Source organism: Siniperca chuatsi, linkage group LG3, assembly GCF_020085105.1.
Source record: "Siniperca chuatsi isolate FFG_IHB_CAS linkage group LG3, ASM2008510v1, whole genome shotgun sequence".
NCBI lineage: Eukaryota > Metazoa > Chordata > Actinopteri > Centrarchiformes > Sinipercidae > Siniperca > Siniperca chuatsi.
Genome location: NC_058044.1, coordinates 5,402,725 through 5,423,498, shown reverse-complemented (window position 1 = coordinate 5,423,498; position 20,774 = coordinate 5,402,725). Strand labels below are relative to the sequence as shown.

Sequence of the window (20,774 nt, the reverse complement as noted above, 5' to 3'; positions counted from 1 at the left end):
GAAGCTGGTGGTCGAGACCCTCATCACGTCCCTCAAGCCCATCGGCAACATCGTCCTCATCTGCTGCGCCTTCTTCATCATCTTTGGCATTCTTGGTGTTCAGGTAAATTACATCAAATATGGATTTATATGTTCTCCCCCTTTCTCCACCGTCTTTCTGTTTTATTAATCAGGAGATCTCACAAGCCTTTAACAATGTATGACGACTCTGCAAAAAATTAAATTGGACCTGAGATGGTTAATTTAATATAAATATAATACGACCTTACATAGCAACACCAAGTTTTAATACACATGATAGTTAAAGTGGGTCAAAATATTCTGTCTGGGCCACAATTATGCTCTTAACTTCCATTTAGAGCAAAAGCTAAAGAAACGGAAGATTAAACATGAACATGAAATGAGGCTTTGTGGCCGTGTTTGCACCCACAATGAAATCACATTCTCACAGCATGGCTAAGAAGGCTAATTAAAGCAAAAGCCAATAGGAAGAGGTGTAATGGTAACACATCACCATGTAAAAACATTTCCTGCCAAAACAAAGAACAAGCTGAGTTTAGAAGACCAAGTTTTGCTCTCTACATATCCCTGCACATGGTCATATAATGATCCACAACCTTATCAATCCTTTTCAGGAAAAAATGTACTGTATATTTTGGAAATAACACAGTAAGATACAGTATATAAACAACAAGATATATACTCTATCAATTAATAGATTATATTATATCTACATAAAACCAAGCAAAAAACAATCAATTTAAATATCCCCTCAATAAGTCTCCTTCACTGTATTGTCAGAAATGACTCATAAAACTACAGTATGTGTCAGTATTAACAATATCTGCACAATAGGCTATACTTACAACTGACTTGCTTTTCCTCATCAGTGTAATCCTGTATATTTTCTTTTGCATCTAGTTGTCAATCCCACCCCGTTCTTCCCCACATCATTTCATGTTATTATTCTCTCTGTATCCGCCATTATGCATTATTTTACTCACTCCCTCTTTGATGTGTTCAATATGATTGAGAATTAAAAACATCTTCTCTCAGGAGGAAAACCACACTGTTGATATCAAGTGATTTTGGAGTCTTCAGTTCGGCTTCATCCACACACTAGTCACAGACACTAATTATGGAATAACTTCAAAAGCTGCATGAAAGAAGTGGCTACACACAAGTGTTGTCATGACGTCATCAAAATGTATCTTTGTGTGCCTCTGTCTCTTATTTCCCTCTCCATGTGTGTTTCCTTCCCAGCTCTTCAAAGGAAAGTTCTACTACTGTGTGGGTTTCGATGTGAAGAACATCACTAACAAATCTGACTGTCTGGCTGCCAACTATCGATGGGTTCACCACAAATACAACTTTGACAACCTTGGACAGGTACAAGAGAGAAAAAAATACATCCTGTCCGGATGTTTTGAACATATTCATTCTGGATGTAAACACAAACAATGGTGCACATATTCATAAAAATGAAAATAATGACTAGCACACTCTATAGGACAGAATTTTTCATATGTGAAGAGCAAGGGTAATCACTAAAAGACATATGATAGTAAGCTACACATAAGCTTTTACAGAAGGAATGCTTCTAAATCTAGAAGAAGCTACAAAGCTTGTTTAGAAGAAATATAGAACTGCTTTGCTGGCATGGCCGATCACTACAGCAACGAGCACTTAGTACTTGTAATTAATTTAATTTAGTGATAAATCAATTCATTTAATTTGTCACTAAAATAATAAATTAACACTCAACTTCACAATTTTCAGTAGTTTGGGGTATAAAGTAAAATATGTATTTCCAAATTGTTAGTTTGTTATTTGTTATGTCACTAATAATAATCAGTAGCATCAACCAGTTTAAAACTAAATAAAGTTTTATGGGTTTGTATATGTTTTGTGTGTGTGTGTGTGTGTGTGTGTGTGTGTGTGTGTGATTGTGTGTATGTCTCCTCCAGGCTCTAATGTCCCTGTTTGTGCTGGCCTCAAAAGACGGCTGGGTCAACATCATGTACCATGGACTGGATGCGGTGGGGATAGACCAGCAGGTAATAATAGACACTTACTGCAGGCTTATACAACACTGGTACAAACTTATGTAATTACACTTATGTATAACACACAGTCACATGCTGACACATGGAATGTCTTGTAATCTTTTTTTTTTTTTTACCCTCTAGCCATTCAATTCCCACCACTTATTTTGTTTGCAGTGGCAAAAACTGAGCAAAGTAGCCCACATGGCTAGATCTCCAACCACATCCTCCAGCTCTTTCTAGGTAACCCCACGTGGCCAGATAGAATATGAAATCCGTCCTTCTGGTTCCCTCAAGATCTCCACCCAGTTGGCTGCTGGAGGCAAAATGATCAGATCACCAAAAAAACTCAACTACCTCCAATAGAAGAATATCCACTCTTCGCCTTATTCTTAAAGTTGAGCTAAAACAGGACGGCCTAGTGGTCTAAGATTCCAGCTGGGGGACCTTTGCTGTAAGTCATCCCCTTTAAGCTGCCAGTATACTCTGTCAGAACTGCTTGTCGGTCATTTGAATAGCTTTGGAAACCCCCTCAACTTTCCAACGTCGGACTAGGGTGGGCTCAATTTCTGTAACTTTCCGAAACCACCACCCCGACATTCACACCCCCTCACGCCATGATTTACCAGCTGTGCGGAGGTGAGAAAGGAGTCAGGCTTTGCACTTCTCTTTCTAACTCTCTTTTTTCATCCTTGGCACAACTATTTCTATCACTTTTCATTTGAACAACCGAGTGCAACACTATGAATTCCTTCTAGGACAGACTGTCTGAAAATGTGTGCCGTTACCTCGTATTTGAATGATATTGTTTAAATACAACATACGAACCGATTTCATCTAAAGACGAGATACTGATATCGTTTAAACATGATAACTTTCACTCCGCCTTCTGATCGAGCACCAAACACCCTGCAAAGGAAAGTTAGGTTTTGATCAAAGATCAACTCAGCTCTCCTTATACCATGACAGTGCACTATTAACACAGATTCACTGAGATGCTGCAACAACGTGCCTGATGATATCATGTTCCATCATATCATCAAATTGCTTCATTTGGCATCAAGTCACTTAAAATCTTGAGAGAAGACCGATATAAAGAGGCTAAAATAGGACGGAGCTACCCTGCCCAGATTAGGAAAACTGCGGTCACCTTCTCGGGCGAGGCTTGAGAGGAAAACTTGCAGGTGAGCGCCTGGTGGCCAGGCTTGGACCCATGCGTCTCAGACAGACTCAGTCCAAACGTCCTCTGTGTGTGCTCAGCATCAGCATGAAAAGGAATAAGGGTCTCTTGGATTGCCAGTTGGGCAAGAGGTGAAGACAAAGTCCTCGGTTGACCAAAACTTACATTATTTTCATCCATTGCCTTTGATAGACCAATTTACCCAAGATTAAGAGCGGTTTTATAAATTCTGCAAATCTAATGAATAATGCACTGGTTTGGAGAAGCTCAGAATTTCAGTAAACTTCCCTTTAACCTCACAAATCATGCACACATTTACACACATGACGTCAAAGTCCAATGACACGATGCAAATTAGTCTTCTGAAGTGGCTAGAAAGTGAACAGATTCCCTTTAGAATTGGTTTTATTTCAAAATCTATTAGGGAGTCTATTAAAAAGAGGCCATCGTTATGGATGATTCAGTTTACCCGCCTCAGGGAGAAACCTCACTACAGTCCAATGGCTCTGATTGACTAATCCCATTTACACTCCACCCTGTGCTTTCAACACTCAACGCTCCTCCAAATTGAAAATCTGACAGTCATCTCTGGTTTTATTGCACCTGAACTTGAATTTTGTTTTGTAATGACCCCCTGCAATAACTACATCCACGCCGAATCATCTAGATCTTTTTTTCACATTGTCTCCTTTTCCTGCCTTTTCTTCTGTTCCCCTGTCATCCTTTTTTACTAGTGGCAGTTCCAGGATTTTTGGACTGTACTGGCTGTGGAGTGGCTTGGTTAATTGGAAGACTGCAAGAGGCTTATATTAATATTTCAAATGTTTCTCAAAACTGGACAAATACAGTTGAGTTCCCCTCACTCACTGCTGATTACATTTATAACAATGATAAATTGATCCAGAATTCTTCAGAGAATAAACTGATATTCAAACAGCGCCTTTTAGATATCATTGTATTTTTTTATCAGCCTAAGTCACAGTAGCCGTCTGGATTTATGTATCTTTACTAATACTATATAGCATTTCTGAAAAGATCTGAAAGTCTACATACTTAAAGTTTTACAGATTGTGCAGGGATGTGCAAAACATTTACATGGGAATAAGTTTGCAGTATGATTATACTGCACTATAAGGGGGGTTGAGTGGGTATGAGAGTCAGTGTCACTGGGGGTCCCGGGCCTTGATTAGGCCAGCTACAGACGGAAAGAAACGTTTTTTGTGGCATGAGGTTTTGGTCCTGATTGACCGCAGCCTCCCGGGGAATGAACGATACGCTGCAGTCTGCCCTTGTCCTTGGCAGTGGCAGCAGCGTACCAGATGATGATGGAGGAGGTGAGGATGGACTCAATGATCGCAGTGTGTAGAAGTGCACCATTATTGTCTTTGGCAGGTTGAATTTCTTCAGCTGCCGCAGGAAGTACATCCTCTGCTGGGCTTTCTAGGTGAGGGAGCTGATGTTCAGCTCCCACTTGAGGTCCTGTGAGATGATGGTGCCCAGGAAGTGGAAGGACTCCACAGTGTCGACTGTGGAGTCACACAGGGTGATGGGGGCGGGTGGGGCTGGGTTCTTCCTGTAATCCAAAACCATCTCCACTGTCTTGAGAGCGTTGAGCTCCAGGTTGTTCTGACTGCACAAGGTCACCAGGTGGTCAATCTCCCACCTGTAGGCGGACTCATCCCCATCAGAGAGGAGCCCAATGAGGGTGATGTCATCTGCAAACTTCAGGAGCTTGACAGACTGGTGACTGGAGGTGCAGCTGGCGAACTGCAGGGGGTCCAGGAGTGGGTCTTTCATGGATTTGAAGTGGGACAACACAAGGTGCTCAAAAGACTTCATTACCACAGAGGTCAGGGCGATCGGTCTGTAGTCATTAAGTCCTGTGGTCCTTGGCTTTTTGGGGGACAGGGATGATGGTGGAAGATTTGAAGCAGGCTGAAACATGCCATGTCTCCAGTGAGGTGTTAAAGATGTCCGTGAACACGGGAGACAGCTGATCAGCACAGTGCATCAGGTTGGATGGAGAGACAGAGTCTGGCCCGGCTGCTTTGCAGGGGTTCTGCCTCCTGAACAGTCTGTTGACATCCTTTTCCAGGCTGGAGAGAGTTGTTGTTGCAGTAGGGGAGGGGGGAGCCTCTTGGGTGGGCAGTTGTGGAGAGGCCCAGTGCCCTGCTAGGATTAGGGACATGGAGCTGGTGGGCTGGAGCTGGTGGATGGAGTCACGGGGGATGGAGTCAAGACTGTCCCATTGTCTCTCAAAGCGACATTAAAACTGAAGCAAGCAAACCTGTGGAAACTCTGCTTTCACATTTCACAACAAACTAAATTTTGTCGCATCTCTGCAATGTTCATCTCTCTAGGTACTGTTTTCACCCTATTTAAAACCCATTTGTTGTGGGGTTTTTTGTTCTTTTTTTTCCGAACTTGGGTTTAAATGGCCCAACATCTAAAGTCTGCCTTTGTATCGATATGGAAATCGGTCAATCTGTATGACAACATTCCCATTATTTGGCACATTTCTATGCTATTGAATATTTAATTAAGTATTGTATATGTAGGGGTGTCTCTGTGGCCTAGGGGTTAAAGTGCTGACCATGATTATGTGGTCTACTAATATTTAACTTTTGTAAACGAAATATATAATAACAAATGACAAATAACTTTTGCCATTTCATATTCACCCTCCACTGAGTGCCATCAATTAAGACGAACATGGTGTTATTGGCTTGGAGATTTCCAGTGGTGGCCGTTGCTACCTTGAGCTCACTCCAGGCTCCTTCAATGTTTCTTACTCACTCTGCCTTCTGCATCTTGTAAATCCACTTATTACATCACTTACATTTTTCTCTCTACTTCTGCTTTCCTCTTCCCATCTCCTCTCCATTACCCATTCTTCTCTTTTCTGTCCCTTCTGTTACCCTGTCCTCTGTCACTTTTCTTGGTGATATTTTCCCCTGATAACATCCCTTTCTCCTCTCTGCCTCATCACTATCTACCTACACTTTCTTTCCTGAAACACTTCTGCCAGTCCTCCTATTTGTCTTCCTCACTTCCCTTCACCTACTCTACCATTTTCCCAGTAGTTTCTTGTCTCATTTCTTCTCTCTGTTCTCCTTCCTCTTCACTTTGTTCTCCCAACTCTTCCTCGCCTCCAGCCGGTGACCAACAACAACCCATGGATGCTGCTCTACTTCATCTCCTTCCTCCTGATCGTCAGCTTCTTCGTTCTCAACATGTTCGTGGGTGTAGTGGTGGAGAACTTCCACAAGTGTCGCCAGCACCAGGAGGTGGAGGAGGCCAGGCGACGAGAGGAGAAACGCCAGCGTCGCATGGAGAAGAAGAGGAGAAGTAAGAAGGGAAAAAAACAGAAGGGAGGGAGAAATAGATAATAGAGGGATGGGAGTCCTTTTGGAAAAGAAAAATAGCCTCAGTGGAGGAATAGAGGGAATTGATAAATCAAGAGAGAAAAAGTGGAGAAGAGGAAGACAGGACTTGATTAAATATACGGTATACAAATATATAAAGTACAAATTTCTTTTCTCATAAAAGTTTTTTTTACCACTTCAGAATAAAATGTAATCCAGTAAGTTAATTAATACATAAAATAATAACAAGTAATACTTGGAAAGACTGTGCTCTTTGCTGGGTACAATCCAAATGGCATGTGTCCAAGACTTCTAATTAGATTTTTTATATTATATGTCCTCAATGATATCACTTTGCATCATTATTTCAACTTACTTCCCTTTCACATTTATCAAACTTTTTATTTTCATATATCTCACAGTTTTACCTCCCTCTCTGCCTTATCTTCATTTGCTCTGCCCCTCGTTTTTCACCCCTTTTGACATAAATTAATCATTAAATAAATCATTCTGTTTACACCTTGCATTGCGTTCTGCACGCTCTTCTCATTTCTTAAACCAAATATGTTTCTCTCTGTTTTTTCATATCTCATTTTCCTTTTCCCTTTTTCCTCTTGTCCTCCTTTTTCTTGATTCTGTGCTTTAATTTTCCTATTCATCTCCTCCTATTCCCTTCCCCTCCACATCTAAACTCCCTTTTTCCATCTATCCCTTCCATCAATATTTTTTTCCTGCCTTCTCACCAATCCAAATCCCTCCTTGCCGAGTATTTCCTCTTTCTCTTTCTCTATCTCTTTCTTCTTTACTTTTTCTCTCTCCAGAGGCCCAGAAGCTGCCCTACTATGCGTCATACGGTCCAGCCCGGTTGGCTATCCACACTCTGTGTACCAGCCACTACCTGGACCTGGTCATCACCTTTATCATCTGTATCAATGTCATCACCATGTCTCTGGAGCACTACAGCCAGCCACAGGTGACCGCACTTCACGGATGTAGGGATGGCCGGGGTGTGGGTGTTGGAGAGAGACAGACACAGCAGAATTGTTTAAGGGCTTCTGAGTAGGTGGTGATGCACCATCTGGGCAGAGTTTTTTTAAATGTGGGCACTCCCAGAGGCAGGCTGCCAACCTGCTGCTCTGAATCAGCAGCAAACAGCCAACAACCAAAACGTTTATCAACGTGCTGGAATATAAGCAATCTGGCAGATTGGGGTATTAGTTATGTAAAATGTTTTTTAGAGGCAGAGATGCTCTTGAGGCTGAAAACAAATTTAGTATGCGTTAAACCTAAAAAAAAAAAAAAAAACAGGCCTGTAGTTTGACAGCGGTAAACCATGCTATTATATCCTGATTCTGATACTTTCTTGGGAAAAGGTGTCTTATGCTTTGCGTGAGACCTTGCCTCTGCTGTGCCACCAGATACGATATGATAAATCAAGAAGTAAGATAAAGTGGAGACCGTTATCTTTACATCCTGGATGGATGATATCCAAATCAATTACAGTAAATTATTGGGCTATTGGGTTATATGGGCTACTAAAGGTGAGTAAAATTACATTTTTCATGTGGTCCTGCCAAATAACACATCTCCTGCTCTGCCTCCATAACATTGAAACAGATTAATCTATAACTTATTTTGCGCTTAATTATTATTTCAGGAGGACATGGAATTGCTTGAATAAGTAAGTAAGTAAGTAATAATAAACAAATACTGTAAATGAGCCAATTTAAAGGTGTAGAAGAATTTTATTTTTTATTTTTAAGATGATAATACACTCACTGTTTCTTCTCAATTTTTTCTCCAAGGCCTGTATGCTCATAGAGGCTAAATGTGACTTGTTTTGCCTGAAAGCTGTGTTGAGACTTTACCGATCTTAAATAACATTATGCTTGTGCTGAAAGTATAACACATTAACAGCTTATGTGGCTGGCTGCACACAGACAACCTAGACAGCTCATTATTTTCAGTTAGCTTTACCTTTTCAGTCTGTTTATGCCAGCTTTTACCAATAATGACTCTCCAAGTCAACTATTTGAGCTGCCAGTGACGTCTAAAGCTAATGCCCACACATGCAAGGCTACAGTCAAAGACTACAGATTTTATAGCTACATAACAGTGGACTGACGCACAATAGAAACAGTAGAGTAAGATAACTAGCTCAAACGCTATTATGAGGGTTAGAACTGTTGCTGCAAGCTGAACAGAAATCAGAAATCAGAAATCAGAAATACTTTATTGATCCCCGTAGGGAAACTCTTTGTTACAGTAGCTCGTCTTACGTCAGTGCACACAGGAGAAACGATATTATACACTATAAACAGGTCAGAAATAAATTAAGTAACACGTTGGTATAAGTATAAGATAAACTAAGTGTCGAGTACCAAGTGGGTTTACTGGTAGATGGTGAAGTACAGTATAAATACAATGTCACTAATTATGTAATAAATAATAGTAAAAGCGGAGGTGCATGTACTGTCGAGAGTAATTGAGGTATAACAGGGCTATTGAAATGCGTGTTTGTAAACCTAGGCTCTAAAAAACTATGATTCTTTGACTTAAGACATTGAGGATTTTGAGAAAGTCGACCAATATGATTATTTTTGTCTCCAGAGCAGCTCTGCCTTGAAAGAATTCTTTGTAGCAGTAGACGTCTAACCCTGCAATAATCCTTGCTACAAGCCAAGCTAAGCTAAGCTAAGCTAACCAGCTGCCGGCCTTCATATTCACTGTACAGACATGAGAGTGGTATCAGTCTTCTCATCTAACTCTCAGCGACAAAACAAATAAGCATATTCCCCCCCAAAAAACTATGCTGATATAGCTTGGCAGCGACTGTACAACATCAGCAGACTATGTGGAAACTCTTCAGATGGATACACACTCTGATTATAAATGTTTTCAAAATACCTGACTGTCTAAAAATTAAAAGCTTCACCTATGATCAGATTCTATTGATGGACTAATAATATGATTGGATACCAAATAGAAGTAAGAAGCTATTGCAGTAATTTGTAGGATGATGTGGTATGATTTATGAGATATACATATTATGCATCCATTGGGACTTGTCTTATCTATATACAATAATTAACCTTACTGACTTGAATTGACGACTATATACTGTTATTACTATAATTTTGCATAAGCATCATCACAAACAGCTTAGCATATTTTTTTTGTTCTTCCTTAATTGGGCTGCAATGATTGTGATAATAAGGTTTAATTATGTGTAGTCATTTTCTGTCTGACTCATTAACGCTAGAACCGCCTGTATACCTAAAACCACCACCCGGTAAAATTTACCCGCTATTAGAATGCATTGATTTTGTGATTATTTTTGCTACGCGTTGCTCAATTGTGTTTGCATTCTGCCTTCACCATACAGGTCATTTTCTTCTGCACTCTTCTGCACCTGTGAAGAGCACGTGGCTCTTTTGATGGCATCCACTCCGCGCTGTTGTAGTTATATTCTAAACACAGTCCGAATTTAAATTCAGCACACAATTTAGAAAAAAAGATTTACTATTGCAGTGTTGTTATAGGCCTACATGATGATAATAATGTAGAATAATAATCTAAGGTGTTCTTCCTGCTTGCATCCAAACAATTCAGCATTCAAAAAAATTTAATGAAATAATTCAATTCCAAAATTCAAAGTAGATTTTTACCCAATAAAAAATCATAATGACCACTTTTGCTAAACAATAGGCCTACACTGCGGTGGAAAACTTCTACTCTCCGCAGGTCAAAAAACTCATAATGAGGGAGCCACACACCACCTGAAGGGACCACAAAACACACCTGTGTCAGGGGGAAAAGACTACTTTAGACTAAATCCTTTTCATAAATGTTTATAGGCTACATTTGATAATTTTAGTATAATAGTTTTGCCTCACTTTTCACGAAGGCTCTGGTTCACTGTCAGATGATGACCCGTCAGAATTAACCCAGGACGCCTCTCCTTCACGCAATGCATAGAGCAAGTCTAATGGTTGTTTTGCATTCATGACTCTCTTTCTCTTATGCAAATTGAAGGTTAGCCTATGACTTGACACAGCTGTATCATGCACGGTAGTAGACAAAAGGCGCCAATATAATGTTAATCTAAATGCGCAAAATGAATAGGGTATAATGACTGCATTCTCTATCGGGGGAAATTTTACCTGCTGGCGCTTATAGGTATAAATGCCCATTTTGTACTTAATTTAGCTTACCTGTATTATAGTGTATTATATTTTGATTTGCTTAGAACTTTGATTGAGCAGCTGTCACAAAAGAGTTTCCCCTCGGGGATCAATAAAGTATTTCTGACTCTGATTCAGATTTTTAAATCTGGCTTTATCTTGACAATTTTTAACAATAGGGTTGCCACATAACACCCTTTTAGGAAAAGTCAAAGACTGCAGGACTTGAATATTGTATTGAAACAAAGTTACATACAATTGAAAAACAGCAATGGGTAAATTTTACCCATTGGCCGTTCTAGTGTTAACACCAGTGTGGTAGACAAAAAATGTTCTCTGTTCCTCCCCAGAGTCTGACATCATTTTGTTTTCTGTCTCAATTAAGCTCTCTTCTATTAAAAGAGTTTCATTGGCAAGATACTTTTCTCACAGAACAGATTCATTGAACAACAACTCTTGTCCTTACTTGTTTTGTTATTTTCTCTCTCTCAATGCATATAGAGATTTTCTTATTGACATGACAAAAGTCAAAACAACAAATCAGTTTACAGCATCTTACTGTGAACAAAGTGGTTATTCTATGAACGCTGGTAGAACAAAGGATAATTCATTACTTTATTACAGTTACGATCAGAGGTGGAGACAGAGGAAATTAACTTTCTATTACTATTTTTTTCTGTTCTTTTTCTAACCTCTGTCCCTCTTCAATCTCTGTTTCTCTCTATCTCAGTCTCTGGAGACTGCATTGAAGTACTGCAACTACTTCTTCACCTCCACTTTTGTGATTGAGGCCTCTCTGAAGCTGGTGGCCTTTGGCTTTCGACGCTTCTTCAAGGACAGGTGAAAGTGGTCAGAGTGGGTGGGGGGGGGGTCTCCGATACCAGAGACCAAGGTTCGCATCTATAGCCCAAAAGTTTAGGCAACAAAAGCACTTGAATATAGGAAAAGATCATGGTTTTGGTTAATAAAGTGAAAAGGTCCTGTCTCGTGCTTTAAGTCACTGTTGACTTGTTATATTTAGGTATTCACTGCTGTGGGTGCATAATTATAAACCATAAAAAAGATGAATCATGCTTTAGTCGCTGCATTGTATTGCAAAAAGTGGATAATGTAGGAAAACTAATAAAATACATTGCCAGTAAACAATTTGCAGATGCATTCGACGTCAACATTTTATGACTTTCTTCATTATGTTGATAGAAAACGTAATCTGGGCAGCATTACTTTTCCTTCAAAACGTATTTGCTGTTGCAAATTAGTAACATAAAAACATAATTATTAGGAAGGTTGGTTCCTTGGATGGATGGATGGATTAAATTTGTTTATGAAAGGATTTGGACCTCTGATAACACAAAATATAGTTCAAGTATGACTAGTGAAGTGAAGTGAATGATTCCACCAACATTTTGACAAATATATAATGTCCTCTCTGCATGCTATTCCTAAGCAAAGTGGTGATGACGTTTCTCACAGAATTATCTGCAGAACTATTGGTTTTAAAAATAACTCATAAACACTGTTTTTACTGTGTTTTAGACTAAATAAATGACTCACATTGAGGCTGGGCAGGTGCAGAAACTCTTTTGAATTTGAATAGATTTCAATATCTACACCCAACACCTTAACAATCCAGCGAGGGGTCCTCTCTCTGCCATGTGTACAGGCTGGTGGAGCAGCTGTGATGGTGTTGGTGAATATTATTTGAGATACGCTACTATGTAGATTTTATTATTGCAGCTTCTGATGCATTTTTAGAATTGTGGGTGTGCTGGAGGAAATTGCTGTTGGTTATTTCTGCCCCCCTTCTTTGCAAAATGATTTCCTCCAAGCTATTTTGATGCTCTTTGCTTGTCTCACCAATTCTTTGCTCCCTCTTTGTCTCTTTCTTCCATTTCTAAACAGAAACATTTTAGTCATATTATTCCTTCTGACCATCACTGTAATTTCTGTCTTTCCCTCTCTATCCCTTTGTCTTTTCATGCCATCACACTCATATGTTTTTGGAAAGCCCTGGCTTTATTAGGCGACCCTACTTTGTGTGTGTGTACACCCTGTGAGCCTGGTGTGTGCCAGTTCTGCTGCCCTGGAACTGAGATATTATCTAGGACGAGACACATTTACTGTGTTAAAATAGGGTAAAAATTGAAGAAACCTCGCTAGATTAAAAAAATGGGGAATGTGTATTTAAGGAAGTGTAACTGCTTTTTAGACTACTATCCTTACTAGGTTACACCACAGTATGGCTTAGATGAGGGTTTGACCTAGGGTTTTGACAGTTGCAAGATGCCTGGAATGGCTGTAATATACAGTAGACAAGACCAGTAATAAGAGTATGGTGCACAGCTTTGAGACCAGGCTGCAGATGCTTCAGTAGGTCAGTTTACCTACCGCCAAATACATGCAGTGGGTCTCTCTCTACCATAATGTATTACTCACTCAACTAAATTAATGTAATTAGTAGTAATTAGTAAGTGCCATATGATGCTTGGTAAATATCAGAGGGTCTCCCTTTTTCATTCATTGTTTTTGCAAATTAGAAATAATTAATAAGGTACATAAATACACAAAAGCCAAAAGGGAGTATAAACAAAATATAAAAAAACAAACCATACATTGGTTAAAAAACACCAAATGTGCAGAAAATTACTAAATATTTTAAAAAGTAGTAATACTAACAAAGTAAATTGACTTGACTATTGGCATAAAAATATAAAAATACAATTGATTATATAACTTAACTGCAGCTGTGCCCACTGACATCTGCTAAACTAAAAATGTTGTAGCCCTGGTCATATCTTTTGGCATGCTTAGTAAATCAACCTCCTGATCTTCAAACACCCACACTAGTTATGCTTGAAATTTAAGTAGCAACTGTGGAGCAGAGGCCGTGTTTGACGTTCTTGGATGGGCTGTGGATCAGGTGACATCATTCATCATGTACTGTCAGCATTAGTGGCAGCAGCCAAGATCACATGCAAACATTTCAACAAACAGATTGTTGTTCAGCCCTGAAATGACAAGAGACGAGATAACAAACGCAGGAAGAAATTTTTCTGAAGCTGCAAGATTTGCATAGTATTGAAGGTGTTCTTCTAGTATTAACATAAATATTCACGACAGGAGCAGGCCTTCAGGTAATGGTGGGCTGTTACCCATTCTTCTGCCAAGTCAGTTGTCGGAGAATCATGCTATGCATTAAGTTGATGTAGAACATTAATATTCATTGGAAAATTAACATAACATAGACCCTGATGTGTGCAGCCATGAAGTCCTGAGCCACATACTGAGCTAAGACTCCAAATCCATGCTCATTCTCCTGTTCATGGCTTACCTTCTCTTTGGCCAAATTCTACAGATTATGGTAGATTGAAAAATCTTTGTGTGTGTGTGTGTGTGTGTGTAAAGGTGGAACCAGTTGGACCTGGCCATTGTGCTGCTGTCAGTGATGGGCATCACACTGGAGGAGATTGAGATCAACGCCTCCCTCCCCATCAACCCCACCATCATCAGGATCATGAGAGTACTCAGGATAGCACGAGGTACTGTACACACACAAACACACACACACACAAAGACAAATTTGAAATGCAAATATGATATGGACATACAAGTTCTCCCATGACATTTTCCAAAATGAGCGCTGTCAAACTGAGATTACATGTAGCGTGAGCTCTTTATTAACCTCAACTGCAAATACATCCAGGACTGTATTTGAAGCTAGTTTATATTAGAGACATACCTTTTCCCTAATTGTACCTGTTTAAAAGGTAAATTTTTTCAGATCTTAGGAAGATGTCTCCATTTTTCTGTTCTGCTCCTGTTTTTAATTTTAAAAATAATCTACATTTCCACAGCACTAATTTCAGTAATTTACGACATGTTAAATAAAAACATTGTTCTCTTTCACTAATTGATTCCACTCGCCATTTTTTTGTTTGTTGTTAAGCTACTTAAACTCAACACTTCCACATTGCACAAATAATTCACATTAAAAGTCTTGCAGCAGCTCAACAGGCATAATCTGCAAGAAGTGTTGAGCTTGACTGACATCAACTCAACACTGAATGAAAACATTAAAAAGTAGAAGCAATGGGCGGTATATAGTGAGACCATAATTTCTGTTAAAAAGTGAAATTCCGAGCTTCTGTTTATGTAGTGATGGAATTACTGCTGTGAAAATGTACAATATGCTAATGTTGGGGGGTTGTAAAATTAATAAGATAGATAAAACATAATGCTTTTTTTTGTTTTGCTTTTTTCGTTTGTGGTCATTCCCATCAGTTGTGATGACTTTCTTATCACCAGCTTCATGCAATATATGGAACAGCATTTAGTGAGCCCTCAGGCATGTTAGTAAAAACCCAGTTACCTATTTCTCTCTAAAGGCAAAAACCATTTTCCACATCAACCACACTTCTTTTTAAAGTGAATCTAATTCTTAGTTCTAGTTATATCGCCTTTTTTACATTTTGCGACTGTGAGCTCATTTCAACGAGGCTCACTGAAACACAAACATCCACACGCTTTTCATCTCATACCTCATATACATGTGTCATTTACAGTCATATTGTTGACTTGATTCTTCCATTTCTATCTTTCTCTCCTTTTTAATATGACTCTCATTCGGCACCTCTGTTCTTATTATTCAGAGGAAATTACAGGGCTAGCTCTCTGGCCTGCACCAATTCCTCTTAACTTCACACTGAGGAGGATAAAGGCTAATTACATCAATCTCACTTAAGCCTCGCCCTGTTACCATCACCCTCTGCCCTCCATAATACTGCCCAGGGACTGCTGAGTGGACCCATGGGTAATATGCTAATTAAACAGCAGCCGGTGGTAATTAACAAGCAAGTGGGGTATTTGATGATGAGTGTGAGGGCTACTGGTGACTTATAGTCTTTCCTCTCCTCACATAACATATTCACCACTCTGCCTGAATATTAACTAACTCGTGTGACTGTGGGAAAGAATATTAAGAATGTTTCATAATCATCTACTTCTTTCACGTAGCTGAATTCTAAAAATACACCGAACAAAAGGAGAGATTCGGCTGCACTGGTTGAATATTAAGTAATGAGCTACAACAGTTTCATTTATGTTTATCTTGCTACTTTTTGTTGTTGTTTTACATAAACAACACAATACCGATTTCACCTACAGTGTGTTATAATTAATATGCATTATATTTAATACATCTATGGTAGTAACCTAGTGCTATTTCCAAAGGCAAGGGGCATGAAACTAACTGTATTATGATGTGGGTTTAAAGGTTAGTACATACATGTTTGCATTTCCACTACATCTCAACAACCCTGCAGATTTGTTAAATGAGGCTGTTTACAAAATTAGAAAAATGTGAGAGACAATGTTTAGACACAGTAAGAATCAGTGTCAGATGGGAAATGTGCAGAGGTGCAAACAAATGCCGCCTTTATATGAAACCTCATTGAAACAATGAGCAAATAAAGTTAATTTTAAGTTCCATTTCTCTTGCTTGGTCATCTTTCACTTGCCCACTCCCGTTATACTTTTTTTTTTTTCAGATAAATTGGGAATTCAGCTACGTAACTGTAATCTAGACTTAATTTACATTAAATTAAATTCATATTTCAATACCTAATGTTATTATGAATGAATGAATGAGTATTTTCTTACTCTGAATTAATGCTATAGCAGTCTTGAGGCTTATGTTTGAACAATTAGTGGCGTTAATACTGCAGACTGCAGTTCTTGAGTCATTTGAAAGTCCTACCTCAGTTGTAGGGACGTTTTACGTTCAGCCCAGGAACCCAAACTGGAACCAGTTTACTGTGGTCAAATGTAGCCGAAAGGTCAAAAGTCCTGAGTTCCTTAAACTTTTCTAAAAAAATGTGCTGCTTTTTAAAAAAAGGCCTCAACTTTGCCAACACAGAACTGAAGACAAAAAGTCCCCCATGTTCACATTAACAACTAGTCTGTAAAGTGCGGGGGCAGAAACACGCAAACGTTGAACCAAAGACGTCGCCAAAAAAGAAGTGATTATGTCTAAATGATGCTGCTGTCTAGGAGTTTGGAGAGAATGTTCATACAGAGGCTATACAGTGCTGGCTAATGATTTAGAGTTGCTCTAATCATGCAGTACCACCACTACGTCCACCTTCTCTCTTTCACACACATAACCACCACCAAGTCCATCTCCTAGGAGGCTTTATTGTCCATTCCCCATCAGAATACAGTAGTGTTTTTTTTTTCTCTCTGCTGCCGGCTGCATCGTCAGCCATGTTCCTCCAGAAATTGGGCTGCTGGGAATTGTGTGGGGTCTCTAATTCCATCTATCGATCGTTTGTTATCTCTCTCCTCCTCTTTCTCTGCCCACCTCTTATCTATCTTGATCGTTCCCTTCTATCTCTGTGGTGTCTTTTGTCTCCCTGTCCTTTGTTTCACTTTCTCTCGTAGGTGTCTGTTATTTATCACCCAAACACTTATGTCCAAAGTAGCACGCAGACACACACACACACACGCTGTTTGTGTGGATGCTATAGTTGTATCACCCTGTAATCTCTCTCCAGTGTTGAAGTTGTTGAAAATGGCAACCGGGATGAGAGCTCTGCTGGACACAGTGGTCCAGGCTCTGCCTCAGGTATGTGTCATCACACACACTCACTCACACGCACACACAGACATCCTCCCTCAGCTTATCACAAGGACACACAGGAGTTAATTAACATTTATGGAATGATAAACGATCGGCGTCGATAGAAGCTCCCTGAGAATTATGACTTTCAGGAAGTTGGGTTATGAAAAAAAGTTTGCCCCCAATGTTCTGATGCCTTGATAACTTTCCACTACTGTTCCTCTCATTTATTCAGGAAATATAAAGACCTTTGTGGCATTCATTTAATATTTTTTCATACCCACTGCTGTTAATGAGATAAGAGCAGCTAAGAAGTTGTGCTCCCTTGATACAGAGAAAGACTTTTTGTTCTTTAGCCTTTGCTCAGATTTATATATCAAAGTTTTTGCTTGTCCTGGAATTTCTGCAATACTGTGGAATTTTCCCTCTTTTCCTTCTTTTAGGTCTCCTTCTCTGTATTCTGACTACCTCTGCAGCTGGACATCTTTCTGTCACTGTCACTTTGTCTTTGTCTGCCTCCATCCATTCAGTTCTTAAGTAGTTGTGTTTCCTATGCCTGAAGCAGAAACTGTATTTAATGATAAAGACAGATTAAGTATAGACCAGTTAGTGGCAGAAATGATTTTTGTCAGGTAAATAATGATGTGGCTTTGGCACATTTGGTTTGACAAATTGCCCAACTAACCATCTACAACATAAAACATCTTGGCACTGTTTTTTTTTAGCAAACATTACTCAAACAGGAGAAAATAGTGAATTCATTTGGGACTATTTTCAGCTGCGGATTTGGTGCTCTAGTGAGTATTTAAGGCAGCAGGAGCCTGTGTGTGGGATTGATCCAACACACACAACAATGTGTGTGTTCATGGTAGTGAAGGAACATGTCACTGTGAAACAGTGCTCATTAATGTGTTTTTAATAGTTTTTGGACAACAGTGAAGGTCTATGACACAGAAGAATACACAGACAATAGTTGTTAGTAGGATAGATTCATTGTTGGTTTTGGTCTTGGGATTTGTGGTCAATAAGTAAAATACACAATAGAACCAGACTTTTGTTGTATTTGTTTGTTCCACCTGTTTATTAGTGAGTTATGTGCTGTAACTCTTTCTTGACCAACAACAGTTTATCCAGCACTTCTTTGCAGCATCTCTGCTGGTTACCTGGCAAACTCACTGCAACAACAAGACCCAGGGAAGTCACTGCAGACAGCTGCCGTTTTTCACATTAACATGAACTGAAATGTACAGTACAAGGTCTGAGGACAGAAACAGAAATGTATACACACAAAGACAACAAACTGCACATAAATACACCACAACAAAAACAAAAAGATTGATGTCTGTATATCAAACGTCACATGATCATTTTGTCAAATAGTTTCTAAATGTTTTTGAAAATGACAAAACATTCACATTGAAGTACCAGATTTTGTAAAATTCTTGAGGTTTCTTTTTGATATCATAATAAGCCTTAATAATAATAAGTTTTTCTTTTCTAGTTGTACCTAATAAACAAAGTAGGAGATTTTTTTTAAAATTATGTGTGCAGAGATAAAATATATCAGATATTCAAAATGACATTAAAAGGTCATAGGACCAACATGTGCAAAAAGCTACTTCTTTGCTTCTTACAATGCCAAGATAAAATGACTTTTATCCTCTGCATATTCTCTGGGGTACGATATATCTTTTGCTGCATATAAAAAAAAAGAAGTTCTACCTCTGTTTGCCTTCTAACGTTATGAAGCTCTAAATCTTTATTTCTTTTTTTAATGTGAGAAAACCAGAGAAAAATACACTAATGCATCTGGACAGGCTGCGCTCTTTAAAACAGCTCTTTATTAAAGACATTTGTAAAGGACTGAGTCGGTGTACAGCCAGAAGTGGATTTTTTCAGTTCTGCTGCCTTATCAATGCTTTGACTGGAGCCCTCTGGGCGGATTTAGGATCTTTGGGTAGAAAAACATGCACACACACAGACACACAGATATACACATTACTGCAGATAAACACAGGCTCCCACACTGAGGTAAAATTACAGTCACAGAAATCTCCCTTGCAATAGTTGTGCCTCAGATCAATAGTCTCTTTATCCATCCACTTTAACTTGTTTTCTTTCCAGTCCCTGCTCTCTCGTTTGGACAGATTTCATCGGATTAGTTGGTCTTGTTTTTGCGGTGGAAGCTTAGACCGCGACAAAAATAAACATCAAGCTAATAGGGGGTCACCGGAGGCGGTGTGAACATTAGCGCACACAGACACAAGGCATCACAGGTCAATAGGAAATGAAAAAAAGTTTTTATCAAATTAGAAAGACATTTGGATAAGATATAAACATTGCTTATGAAATAAAATTGAATGAAATGAATGTGATGTCAAAGAAGACTGTAAATTACAAGCTGTGCTTTGAAAAAAACAGTACAGCACCAGTCTAGCCAAAATTCTTTTTTTCCCCTGTGATTCATTACTGACACTGAAAAAGGTGTATTTTCGTTTATTGTTTTTAGTAGTATGAGAAAAATCGGAGTATTGATTCAAACCTACAGTATAATTTTCCCATTTTCACAGAAATGTGCTGTAGTTTTACAGTGCACTTTCTGTTGTCATGGTGCGGTCGCTCTGACCTGTTCTTCCTGCAAATACATTCTCTAAATTAAAATGTTGGAAATATAAATGTGTGGATACATAGTGTATGTTATTAAAGGGTGCACTGCTTTTCAACCTAGGCTTTATAAAAATACTATCTCCCATAATTTATAATCATGCAAACCATCACTGATAGCTTTGTTTTTTTAGGGGCTTCATATTCTGCTGGGTAAGTGGGGGAATAGGCCTACTGGAACCATTCTACATTTTCTTTTTGAAAACAAGGAAAAGAGGAAATGAGGATCAGGTTTGACTTTATTGACATTTCTTTAACACTTCTCCAGGCTACATTCCTAAGTAAAGCCACAGCAGGTTAAAAAACAAATGTAATAACTTGCAAAAAAAGCAGGAGCACTGTAGAGTGACAGATATGCAACATAAACTTCGTTCCATGAGATAAAAGCATAACGTCATCATATTTATAGCTTCATCTGCAGCTGGATGTGAAGTAAATAAACCATTTAATTAAAATAATCTATGCAATATAGTAGGTAGACACAATTCTTAAATCATTTGATTTTGCAACAGTATCCGTACAACATTTTTACAAGGTGAACTTCTACCAATAGAAATTGGATATCAAAAAAAGCCACAATATCAGAAACAACATAGCTTACTGTAGCAACTTCAATATCAAGAGATAAACTTAAGAGTATAAGAGTATACTTAAGTCATACATCTTGAGCAATAGAGCACATCTCTTCTGAAGTAAGCTACAAAAAAGTAAAGCCACCAC

The 20,774-nt window shown here is 38.9% G+C and overlaps 1 protein-coding gene across 4 annotated transcripts in view; it reads left to right on the top strand.

The window, feature by feature from the left end:
• Window positions 1–20,774, top strand: part of LOC122872873 (voltage-dependent T-type calcium channel subunit alpha-1I-like) — a 216,761-nt gene that overhangs the window by 164,085 nt on the left and 31,902 nt on the right. For all 4 annotated transcript variants that reach the window (XM_044188930.1, XM_044188929.1, XM_044188931.1 and 1 more), the window contains exons 23-30: window positions 1–103; window positions 1,264–1,389; window positions 1,968–2,057; window positions 6,381–6,573; window positions 7,412–7,563; window positions 11,505–11,614; window positions 14,180–14,313; window positions 17,326–17,396. The exon at window positions 1–103 is cut by the window's left edge and continues 24 nt beyond it. In XM_044188930.1, the coding sequence (XP_044044865.1) occupies window positions 1–103; window positions 1,264–1,389; window positions 1,968–2,057; window positions 6,381–6,573; window positions 7,412–7,563; window positions 11,505–11,614; window positions 14,180–14,313; window positions 17,326–17,396 (979 nt within the window). The remainder of the gene's footprint in view (window positions 104–1,263; window positions 1,390–1,967; window positions 2,058–6,380; window positions 6,574–7,411; window positions 7,564–11,504; window positions 11,615–14,179; window positions 14,314–17,325; window positions 17,397–20,774) is intronic.